General features: G+C 42.9%; 1 protein-coding gene across 2 annotated transcripts in view; it reads left to right on the top strand.

Moving 5' to 3' along the window:
* Positions 1-428: 428 nt before the first annotated feature.
* LPGAT1 (lysophosphatidylglycerol acyltransferase 1) overlaps positions 429-12,136 on the top strand; it is a 67,646-nt gene continuing 55,938 nt past the window's right edge. The window contains exons 1-2 of one of the 2 annotated variants that reach the window (XM_065058399.1): positions 429-592; positions 967-1,225. In XM_065058399.1, coding sequence (XP_064914471.1) covers positions 988-1,225 — 238 coding nt within the window. In that variant the 5' untranslated portion in view covers positions 429-592; positions 967-987. Of the gene's footprint in view, positions 593-966; positions 1,226-1,303; positions 2,351-12,136 lie in introns of those variants that run through there. The other variant, XM_065058400.1, reaches the window with a different exon arrangement.

The following is a 12,136-nucleotide window of genomic DNA, read 5'->3' as shown; positions in this document are numbered from 1 at the left end:
CCGCTCCTGGGCTGCGCGCGGGCGGGCGGGCGGTCACGGCGGACACGCAGCCGACGGGGGCGGGGAGCGCGGCCTCAGCGGCCGGCATGAACCCCCGGGGGCCCGCGCTCCTCGCCGCGGGAACGGAGGCGCCGAGGTACGGACCCCCGCCCCCAACAGGTGCAGGGTCCTCCCGCGGCGCTCGCCTGTCCCTGTGGGGCCGGGGCTCGCCGCGGTCCCGCCTGTGGAGCGCCGAGCCGAGTGGGTAGAGGGGAAGGGTGAAGGAAGGGAGGAGCGAGGCAGGGGTGCCAGGCCCGGTCCAGCTCGGCCGCCGGCGCGGGAGAACCGAGGTGAACCGTGGTCTGCGCCTGCCCGTCCGGCCCGGCGCTCCCGCCTCCCCGTCCGCCAGCCCCCGCGCTCACGCCGCCCGCCCCCCTCTCTCCGCAGGGAGCCGCAGGGCGAGTAGCGCTGCCGCGGCCGGGCCAGCCACCTCCGGGTCCATGCACCGCTGGCAGCCGCTGCCGCCAGCCGGGACTGCTGCTGCTGCCGCCGCCGGGCCCAGCTCCCCCAGCCCCGCCGCCGCTTCCGTCGCCGCTCCGCCGCCCTGCCGGAGGTGAGTCCCGCGGCCGGGCCCGCCGCCGCCCGCTCTCCTCAGCGCCGACCGCGGGTTTCGGGTCCTGTCAGCCGCTCCGAGGCGGCGGGAGAGACCGCCGGCATCCGCCTCAGCGCCCGCGACCTTTTTGGGGGGAAGATGAAGGCCGGCTGGGACCGCGCCTGTGCCCCCTCATGGGCGCTGCGGGCAGGGAGCCCGCGGAGGGGAGGCGAGGGGAGGCGGCCCCGCTCAGGCCGCTTCCTTCGTGCCCCCTGCAGCGGGGTTGGTTTCCTTCCCCGGTGACTAACGGCGGGGGCAGGGGCGGGCGGGCACCGTCACCGCGCCCCGTCCCGCCCGGAGAGCGCTACCTGTGCCTTGTGCTCCTCTCCCCGCAGGACTGTCCCGCTGTGAAGAGAATGGCCATGACCCTGGAGCAGGCCCAGCAGGTGGGCTACACCTGTCTGAAAGCACTCCTCAGGTTCGCTTTTATGGTGGCCAATAACCTGGTTGCTATTCCGTCCTACGTCTTGTATTTAATTATGCTGCAGCCTCTCCGAATGCTGGACAGTAAAAGCTTCTGGTATATCGAAGGAGTATTATTTAAATGGCTTTTGGCTATGGTGGCTTCCTGGGGCTGGTGGGCAGGATATACAGGTAAGAATATCTTATTAATTTAAAATGTACAAACGCTAAGATGTAAATAAGTGTTAAAACACATCTGTGTTAGTATGGGGACGTGTAGGGGAATATGTAAATATAGTGGATATTTTGGATGTTTTTCTTCTGGGTTTCGTATGCAAATGCTTTGTAGTTCTGGATTGAGGTGCTGAATATTCGGAAACATTTTTTGAAATTGTAGGTACAGACTTATTATGTGTGAAGTAAAATTTTCTCAATCAGCATTTTGTCATAGTGTGATCAGAAATATTACTTTTCTGTAGTATCCTAATCACTTTGTCTGGATGTTACATGAAAAAGATACGTCTCCTCGAAACAGGGTCGATTTGTACTGTGTATGTAGCCGATAGCACCAAAATTTTTTGAGTCTATGCCTCTCTAAATGATCTCCACTTGAAACTATCGGGACACAAGTCTAGGAAGTTTGACACGAAGCTCTTGTCAGAAGAGCTGGTCTTCTGTTCCATGCCACAGCATCTGCCTTTTCTGCTGCTTCAGAATAGAGGGAACCTCTTTCACACAAATAGTGATAACGCAATGTTTCTCGACTGCGTGGCTCTTCATTGCTGTTAGCAGAGCTAATTACAGAATCTGTAGGGTTTTGCCCATCTGTTTGCTTGTTTTGCAGTTATTATTGAACTTATTTTTGTTAGTGTTCATAGGCTCATCAAGGTGGTGGACTGCACTGAAATATAAAGGAAGACTGTGGTCTTGTCCTCAAATGCGCTGATTTTCATCCTGGCTACTGCACTGTGTGCAAGAAAACAGCCATCAATTCTTTGTATGTGCTTAGACCTTGAAAAGGGGAGGGAATGAATCTACTGAGTGCAAAATATGAACAGCCCTTCTAAAATTCTTCCCTTCTCTTCTGCCCAGGCTGTGTCTGCAGGTCTTGTCCACGTAAACAAAGCTAAAAAGGAATGGCAGAGCACACAGCTCTGGAGTCTGCACAGACTCCTCATTAGTCAGAAAGTCAGTGATGACCCAGATGGAGCGCTCTTTTTGTTAGGCTACAAGAGCAGAAGCCACTGTAATAATGTCCATTTTGGTACCCTGTCGTGTGCCTTTCTGAGATGCACAAAGTTTCTCTGGATACTCTAGGTGAGCTTCCAGTTCATCTGAAGGGGATGGTGGCAGCAGCAAGCTAGATTCTGGTCTGTCGGGCTAGAACTGTGCAGCGTCGTGCTGCTTCAGAGTTGCCTTGCCTGCTACAGCTCAAGCTTTTCCAGATATGCTGTTTTTAAAATCTTTATTTATATTTGCTCATTAAAAGAAGTCCACATAGTGTTGGCAGTGGCAGGTATATTTTTTGAAGTCTGCTTTATGCCGTAAAGCACAAAGGCCTTCCAGAAGGGAGGATTGACTTCCACCGTGTCATGCGTATTATTAATTGGCAATTGCGAAGTTTATGGGCATAATGGTAATATTAAAGTCATATGGCATATCACCCCAGGGATTCGCTGTGTATATTGAACATGCTAGTTAAAATTCAAGCCATTGTCACATGACGATACGATTGTCAATTTTTGAAAGCAGTTTCCTTGGGACAGTTCTACTGCTGACTGCAGAACTGTGTGGTTTCTTTTGCCTGTTGCTTGGAAAGTGGTCTTAGCATGATCTGCATATCCTACAGTCTTCCTGAAGCATCTGCTGATTGGTGTTGCTGATGTATCTTGACAATTTGAAAACTTTTGTTTTACAGTTTTGAAATGTCTGAGTATGTTTTTCTGAAATATAATTTACAAGTAGCTACACAGAAGTGTTTTCTAGTATGGTGTATGGGTAAGGGGGCCCTTTTCACTATGAAGCATGGCTTTTGTTTTGGGGAGTATTTTAAGCAAATGCTTTTACAAAGTGTGAGCTTAAATATATTCTCATATGAAGGCATTAACATGTCTATACTGAAAGCTACAAAATAGGAAGGACAGCTTATTTTTTTGTCCTTTCTTTCTTTACCCTCGTAAGCACTCACCACCACATGCAGGACAAACCTGGAAAGCATATATTTCTGGCTTTAACATGGATGGGCAGAATAATTTGTGTGTCTGTTTCCAGACTGATAGATTTATAAAAGACTGTCGCTAGGTTCCCTCTTCTTTTAGAGTACATCATAAGTAATTCAGGACTGAAATACTACTTTATTATAGTTGGTTTCTAAGACCTGCAGTGGTGCATCTGAAAGAGCCATTGCAGAACAATTCTTCTGTTTGCAATTCCAAAAACTAAGTCAGAGATAGGCTTCGATATGTTCCATCTTTGCAAAAGTAAATACAAGAAAATAGGTATGTATGAGTTATTTGAGAAGATTAAGGATTTTTCTTTTGAGTAGCAGAGCAGTTGGTGAGTTGGTTTGTTTTTCTTCTTGATTGAGAGGGTAACCAGCTAAACAAGTTTACTTGCCTTTTAATTGGAGGTAGCATTCTGCAGTTGTGTCGAAGGTGTGTTTCAGTTTTAAAATGTATTTACTTTTTCACCTTCCCAGCTTGGATCATATGTTGGGCAAGAAGTGACATAAACGATATGTAATTAGGGACTTAAACTCAGCCTCCAAGTAGATTCAGGGCAGACATTTTTTTCCCGTGTAAGTTTGTATGTAATGTGTATGAGAGAGCTCAACACCAAATGAAGAAATAAGGTGAGTGCTAGGTTTTCTTTCTGGGCTTTGTTGCTGTTGTGTAACTGTTGGCATATTTTATTGAACAAAGCTGGAAGAGCTGAGGAGGACTAATGAACTAGGTCTGCCCTTCTCCCCACCCACGCATAAACCTGTGTTTTCGTGCTAGGATCCTAGAGGATTTGTCACAGAAAGTACACGATCAGTGTCTATATCAGCAGCTTTAATCTATGCTTTTTTATAAACGTAGGTGTTTCTGTTTGCAGATCCACTTGGTGTTATGTAAAGACAAGTGTGTAACTGGATAAGCAAAATAAAGGAAGGAACAGAAAGAGAAATTGTAAAGGTCACTCTACTTGCCCTAATCCTTTTCTTCTTAAGGTGCAAGTATGAGAGAGAAGTTGGGTATAATTGGTTGACTTTGATTTTTGAAGGGCAGAGTATGATAAATATCTGTGGTGTTCTCTTGAACTCCATAGCGTTTCTTATGAAAAGGAAAACCGAGTGACTTACGAAGAACATTCAGGTAGTCTAGCAATGTTATTTTATTTTATGTTCTTTCAGAAAGGCCGCCTTCTAATTATTCTTAGCCTTTTTCTTTTAAGGCTTTTTGTATAAATGTATTGCTCTTCTTGCAGGAGCTGTTCAGTTAGGACACTCGGAATCTGCATATTAGTGTGATTTGAAAGGCACCTTCACATAACACTTCTAAATATTCTCCTGCATTTTTTGGAAGATGTGTTCTAAAAAAAGCAAACTTGAGAGTGCTTGATCCTTTGTTGGCAAGTACATTTTTCTCCCTGTAATATAATTCGCGATTTAATATAAAAGTAAACGAAAAACCACTAAGAAGTGCAATAGATGTAATGGGAGGGAGATGGTGTGTATCTGTGGTGGTGAATTTCTGATTACCTCCTGCTCCCCTATAAAACTAGTTTAAAGTTACCATCTTCTAGGTTTCTATTTCTTTGGGCAAGTAACTATTTCAGACTAAAGTTTAATATTCCTGTATCTGATCATGTTGCTGGAGAAAAGCTTGCTTTTCTAAAATGTGCTCAGACAAACCATTTTGTTGTCTCCTGCTGTTTGAATGCAGAGGTTAGCGTTAGCCCGTGATAGTGTTGTTGCGGTTTTGCGATTACAAGTCTCTGTGGCAGCAGAGTAATGGGTTAGCAGTGCAGTCGTGATAAGTGACGATGCTGGTCTTGTGCTTTGCTCTGCTCAGCAGGGCCGGGTGCTGTGGGGAGCAGTGGTTTGTGCCCAATCTGTACCTCTGGCTGGGGCAGGGGGGCAGCTGGTGGAGGATGAGTGTCCTCCGCCTGCAGGAACCCTCAGTGTTCTTCTGCCTCTCAGAGCACCAGGGCAGAGAAGTATTGCGTGTGGTCACTGGGGTTGTGTGCATCTTGGGAGGGGATTTCCTTGAGAGTTCTGCTTGGAGTGTTTTATACTCCAGCAGTGAAAAGAACAATTTGACAAAACCTTCTGTTTCAGGCCCTTGCCAAATATGCACAGTCTTGCAATGATGTTGGATGGGTTGGTGGGCTGATGAAAGGGAGAGTAATACACCTCTGTTACCATACACAGAAAAGTCTCAGTGCTGTGAGTATGCTTGCTGCTATAATGATGCACTGATTAATAAAAAGCAAACTAATCCTATGGTATTGCTGGTTACTGTTCTGTGTCAGCTGGGAAGGTGACATTTAAATAGTGTCTGTAAGAATATTCTGGTTTTGTCAAATGAGGAGAATTTCTCTTTCTTCCTTCTTTATTAATCAGCCAAGAAGAGTAAAACTGAGTGATTTAAAATTTATTGGCTGATTTGTATGTATGTTAAAGTAGAGACCGCTCTATATTTTTTTTTCAGCAGTCATAAACTATTTTTTTTCCTCCTCTAATTCAAAATCTTCTTTGCTTCCATTTTACCACTCAACAACCTCAACTCCTTTAGTCTTCTTAGAACGTGAATATTTTTGTCTTCCAGAACTCTAAAAGGTAGAGGTGGAGATGCGGTGACAACACTTGCTCGGTGCAGACAGTGTGCGGTATCTGCGCTGCTTCTCGTGACGAGTCGGCCCCTCTCCTCAGGCAGGAAGTACCGCAGATGAGATAAAGTAAATTTTTTGCTCCAAATAAGGCAGGAGGTGTTATTTCAGGAGACCTACTGTACATCTAACCCTGCCATTGTTTTCTACCCTCTTCTCTTCCTGCAGTATGATTTTAACTGGCAATATTTTGGCTTTGGAGACTGCTCACCACTGAGGACTGGGCAGGGAGAGTTGTGGGGGACGAGGTCATGATTTTGAGGTCAGACAGTGTATGAAATGGAGAAGCAAAATTGTTCTTGCTTTGTGTTTTATTTGAATATGTGAAAATACCTGATGTGAGTCGGTAGATTAGGATAGCAGCGTACCCCACGGAACCTTTTAGTTTACACTATACCTCTGTGTTGAGTTTCCAGATAATCCCGGATTTAAATGCTGATTTCTCTGATGCATATGATTTATGTGTACATTATGTTGAGATCAAGCTGGGATCTTTGGATTTATTTTGCTGTTTGTAAGAGGAAGTTTGTGTGTAATTTGTGAACTGTCTTGATAAGAAAAGGTGAATGAACTGGGGACACTGGAGCTGTTTCTGCTGTGGCCTCAGAGCCAAGGCTCAATGTGCCTTTGCATAAGAGGATGTAGTGCAGTGAACTTACTGTCAACTTTGTGCAAGTGATGTGTCTGTTTGTAAAGAGTGCTGTACAGTGACCTTTGTCCTGGTCTAATAATAACATGTAAAATCACACCAGGAAATTCCCATCTCTTCTTTTTGGAAAATGATTTATAGGCTTTACCATACTTCTTTGTACTTCACGTAGTGTCAGCAACGTGTCAAAAGCATCAAAGCTTGTCTTTTGTCTTCCTATTGTATCATTTAACTGTGAAGGATCATTCCAAAAGATTAGGTACTCAAATGCTCTCTGAATTACATTTTTGAAAGCTACTGCCTTCTGGCAGAAAACTTAGAGTAAAGGCACACATTGTTGTGGCTTTTTTGGTAGTGATATTTTTTTTGCTTGTTGCTATTTAGATACGTTTTGTTTTGTTTTTTTTCCTGCTCCAGAGTAGGTTAGACTCTGCTCTTATTTCACCTACTCTGAATGATACAGAAACAGTTGCAAGCATACCAAATCAGTCATGTCTGCCTAAGGATGGTAAAGATCAAATTACTGAGGAATACCTATACAGAAAGGTGTGATTTTTTTAAAATTTATTTTAAGCCCAGGAATGGCTGTGGGATGCTTCTGAATTAGCTTATATGCAAACAGCCAAATGAAGACAAAGTTTTGGTAGCTCTGGGTTCGTTTCCTGGTGATGGCTGAGTTTGCTATTTTTAGAGGGTGTTTTTATCCCTCCTAGGTCTTCTGGGCCTTTGTTTTCAGCGTATCTATGCACACTAGTCATCTTACTTCTCCCTTCATTGCTGGTTGAGTGCCTGAAAGGATGTGACTAAGAATACCTGAAAGATGTGTCTGTGTTCTCTGTACCTTTTCTTATTATCTTTTTCTTGATGGTAGGCTATTAGGAACAGTCTGAAATAACTGCAGGAAAGCTTTTATCTAGCTCTGATTTGGAGAAGCAAAATCTTAGGGAGTTAAATTATTTGTCCACAAATTCTTTGCAGAGTGTATGAAGGAGGAATTTTTTTTCTGCTTCAACAGTGTGATCGTGTCTGTATTGGAATATGTCAGAGATGATGCCTTTGTGTCAGAGATGCAATTTCTCATTCTTGTTTAGTATACCTGTTCCAAAGCATAGAAATTTTAGAGCTTTTCAAGAAAACAGGAGAAAAAAATGGATGTTTAATGTGGTCAAAACCTATTTTCTCTGTCATTTTGTTCTGAGCAATCACTTTTTTAGCAATAATTTGGAAACAAATGAACAGAATATATTCCTTTCCCTTTCTCTGTCAAGTGTGTGTGAGGAATTAGGAAGTCTTGCCAAAGGTTAGTTTGGCAAGGTTTTAAGTCGCTGAAAACAAGATCTTAAGGTTGCACAACTCTACCATTTTTAATTACGCAGGGCAGTTAGTAAATCCTTTATGGAATAGAAGCTTAGTGGTGTAACTTTCTAGTGTTAACTGAGCCAAAATACAGCTCCAAGATATGTAATCTGCTTGCTTTTATTACAGTGGAATATAAACTCTAATGCTTAAGATGACATGTTAAACGTGGGGTTGCGTAGGCATGTAGTTGTACTGCTGTTGCAGTCACCACAGTCAAGATTATAGTCTGGCCATTTGTATATGCAGTTACTGAAATAAATAAGGCTGATGTGTTTGCATTCCTGAAACCTTCCGTGACATCAGCAAGAGATTCTGCATATGAGACTGTATTGTTTTTCTTCTTTTTTTCTTTTTCTCCACAAGCATTTCAAGCAGGGAGTGCCGCTGAAGAAAGCCAGTCCCAGCCTTCCAGACTTATCCTAGCACCGCTGCTTCAGTTCTCTTGGCCAGATATTTCAATGATTGTGTGATCAATCACAATCACTACCGTGATCCATGCTAAAACTACCCACCCACTTTTTTTGCTGGGTGACTTACAAAACACACCGAGTCCCTAACCCATTTCATTTTTCCTGTGTGGTGAAAGAAGAAGATAGGAACAAATAGCAAAAGGAACAAGGAAGGAACTGCATCTTTTGATTGGAAGTACCAGCTTTAAAGTATTTGTTGAACAACTGCTTATGACCCTAATTCAAGAGAACAGCCCTGTGCAGGATAGGGTTCTACTATGTGAATAAAATGTCAGTGAAGTTAAGTGAACTTCATCACCTTTTCTTGCTGTTTTGTTAACTGGTTAGTGTTGTTTAGACTGGAAAAGTGCCTTCTGCAAAGTTTCTTTGGAGAAAAAAAGGTAAGTGTAGGGTGACAACAAAGGGTTGTCATAAACGGAAAACTGATTGATAAAAGAAGAAAAAGACCAGTGTTCATTTTGATGAAAGCAGTGAGGTTGCTCTGAAGTTTTGTGTGCGTACTGTTTGAATTTGTCAGCTACAGAGACAATTTCAAGGAACTGCAGAAGTACTTGAGCGGTATGAATAGCCAACAAAGTGCAGAAGTTGTTCAGCATTGAACAGTCCAAAGTAATAAACATTTACGTAAAGCAGCAGTTTAGGAAAGAGATTAGTATCAGGGTGGAGAGCTTAGGGAAAGTTTTGGCTCAGTGCACCAATACACCTTCTGTTCTAAAATATATAAAGAACAGGAAGGAGAATAATACGAAAAAATATCAGTGGTTTGACTTCACGCTTTGCTGGTTTTGTCTCAGTTGTTTTAAAGCTATTGAAGAATTCAGAAGGGCTCTAAGAGCGTCAACAACTTCATTAGTGCAAGCTGAAATCGAATCAGAACAATTTCAATCCCAGCTGAACTTGAATGGGAACTGAATTGGACAACTCGGTGATTTTGTTTCCTGGGCAGAATAGAGCAGAAGAGATGCAATGTCCCCCTGCCTCTGTGTAAAGAAAATGGGGGATGAGGACTTTTAGTGTCAATGGAAGGTAGAAAATCGAAGTCTTCAAGATGTAATAAGACAGGGGGTTTGTTTGGTGCTTGGTTGTTTTTGTTTTTTTTTTCTGAAATATTTTCATTATGTCTTTCCACAAATATTTACAGGCTAGTTCCCAATGGTGTTATTTCTTTTGAGTCATATAATCTGAAAACTTCTTGTTTAAATAGTCTAATGGTTTAAACTAGCTTAGCGATTCACCTCTGTTTTGTAAGTTAAGTAAAGGGGGAGAGGAAAGATTAATAGCTTTATTACTGCATCTCACTTATGTAGAACTAAAAATAGAAATGGTGTTCTAAGAGCAAGGGCCAGTGCTGCTGCTGTTTGGGAGAACGTAGGTTCTGGAAAGTTGAATCATTAGCACAACGTCGTAAGTGCTTGTGGATGTGGGTTTTTTTGGTGGCAAAAAGGAGGATTTTGTCTGAGATTTTTTAAAAATTTTGTTTCACCTTTTTTTCTAGTATCCTAAAGTTAGAAGAACATGCAGTTTCTGTGAAAGTCCATAGTGTCTGTGTTTGCTTGCCAAGAACTGGGGAGAAAAAATTAATATTAAGAATACCTTTTTTTGGTTAATTTAAAAAGCAGTTATGTTTCAGTGTGGTGGGCTCTTGAACACCAGTTTAATGTAATTTGGTGACTTAAATGTGACAGTGTGTTAAGCATAGTTTCTTGATGGAATTAAGCTACTCGTTTAAGATCTATTCTTTCTCTCACCCCCTCCCACACTTCTGATTTGCCTCCTTGCAAATTTGTTTGCGATTGACCAGATGGTTCAGATTTCCGACATAATGCTGTTCTCATGAGTTTTGTGAAAATTGGCAGCTGAGCAGAGGAGAGACCCAAGTTAGTGCCTCAGCTGAGAGTAGCGCAGCCAGATTTGGGCATTGTGTGTCTTGTTTGACGTTCGCTGCACATCCAACCAGTGCTTCAACGGTTTTGGGTTTGCCACAGTGCTGGCATATATTGTCCAGCCTGTTGCGGAGAAGAAGGTTAGACAACAAGAAGTTTTAGGGAAACCAGGCTTTGTTATTTCTGCTGCTTCTAGAGCAACATGTTCATTTGGCAGTGGCAGATGGTGTGTGAAGCAGCGTCCGTTCTTTTAGACAATGTTTAGTCCACCTTGCTGATCATAGCCTTTTAGATCCAACAGACATATGCAGACAACTGTTTAGCTTTAATATAAGAAAAAAGGATAAGGTGGTAAAAGAACTTAAAATATTGTGGTTTTGTAATCAGACTTTCTACCATGTATATAAACCAGGAATTGGCATAGCCTCCTGAAGGGAGGATTGGAAGGTCATCAACCTGACTGAAACTCTCAGGAAAGAGCAGTGATGCTCAGATTACTGGAGGCAGGGCAGAGCCAAGGAGAAAGTAAGTCATGAATCTGACCCATGGACATGTAGAAACATGAGGTTTGAGGTGTATTTGAGTGTATTTGGGGAGACTTGCGAGAGAGCAGTGTCATGTGTGGTAAGCAGTGTGAGAGTCTGTCAAGACGGGTTCTGTAGCACTCTGCAGCACACGTGAAGACATTACATTAGAAAGGTGGCCTCTTGAGGTTTGTACCTGAACCTGGTCTATTTTGATATGCATAAATATATATAGATGGCCTGGCAAAACTCCAACTCCAGTAACTGCCAGTTTCCTTTCCAAATATATTCTTCCTTCAGATCGATTTTCATTTCCTGTGCTTGTCTCTGGCATAGAATTCAGTTGTTGTTCCTCTTAGCAACAGCTTTACTTGGAAATAAATATAATTGTAGCTTGTGTATACACTAATATAGCATGAAATATCTATAAAGTTCAGTTTACATTTGTAAAAATGCTTTCAGATGCATGTACAGTTAATATAGATGTCTGTTAAGCCTCTTACATGTAGTGGATTACATGAAAACAAACAGATGAATGTTTTTTTGTATTTGAGACTCTTCTATTTGTATCATCAAACCTAATACTTTGGTCTTCTCACCTAGTAATGTAGGAAGGGAATGTGACAACAGCAAGGCCTTTGCCCAGGTAATTCTGTTGTCTTAGATGTGCTTAAAGATAATTTGATCCCTGCCTTGGGCTTCTGGAGCTTGGCAAGATTTTTACAGGCTAGAGAAGCAGTTTTGTCCCTCATCTATTTCAGAGGGAGAAAATATTGACACATGCCGTTGCCCTCCGCCCCGTCCCATATTGCTTAAGTTCTTTGCGACTGTTTTAACAGCCTACTAAACTTTAAAAGCTAAAATGCAGAGCTGAGTTCACGTAACCACGAGTGGCGTCACCATTGCAGGGGGTCCAAGGACTATTTAGGTGGCTGCTGTGGTGAAGAAAGAACCGTCACAGGTGGCCTGCTGCATCCTTTTTCAGTCCCAGTACCACCCTCCCCTGATACTTGGCAAAAACAATGTGGTAAATCTGGGTGTCTGGTCACTCACTGGGTTTGCTTTGGGGCAGGGTTTCTTTGAGCAAAGTACGGAGGATTTAGTTGGATAAGTAGAGTTTGATGTTTGAAGTGTATTGACCAACCCTCTTAACTCTGTGTGAGTGCTAGACTTTTGTAGCCTGAATAAATTTATTTTTGCCTAGTTTATGTCTGAGGAAACAGTAATTTGTTACACTTTTGGCAAGCGCTTCTTGAGTAGTTCACTTGTAGCCACAGATCACAACAAGCTACATGTAAAGAGCTAACAGTGCCTATTGCTACCCACAGACTTAGGAGTATTTGCAT

Source organism: Columba livia, chromosome 3, assembly GCF_036013475.1.
Source record: "Columba livia isolate bColLiv1 breed racing homer chromosome 3, bColLiv1.pat.W.v2, whole genome shotgun sequence".
Lineage (NCBI taxonomy): Eukaryota > Metazoa > Chordata > Aves > Columbiformes > Columbidae > Columba > Columba livia.
The sequence above is the reverse complement of the archived record's forward strand: the minus strand, read 5'-3'. Positions and strand labels throughout refer to the sequence as shown.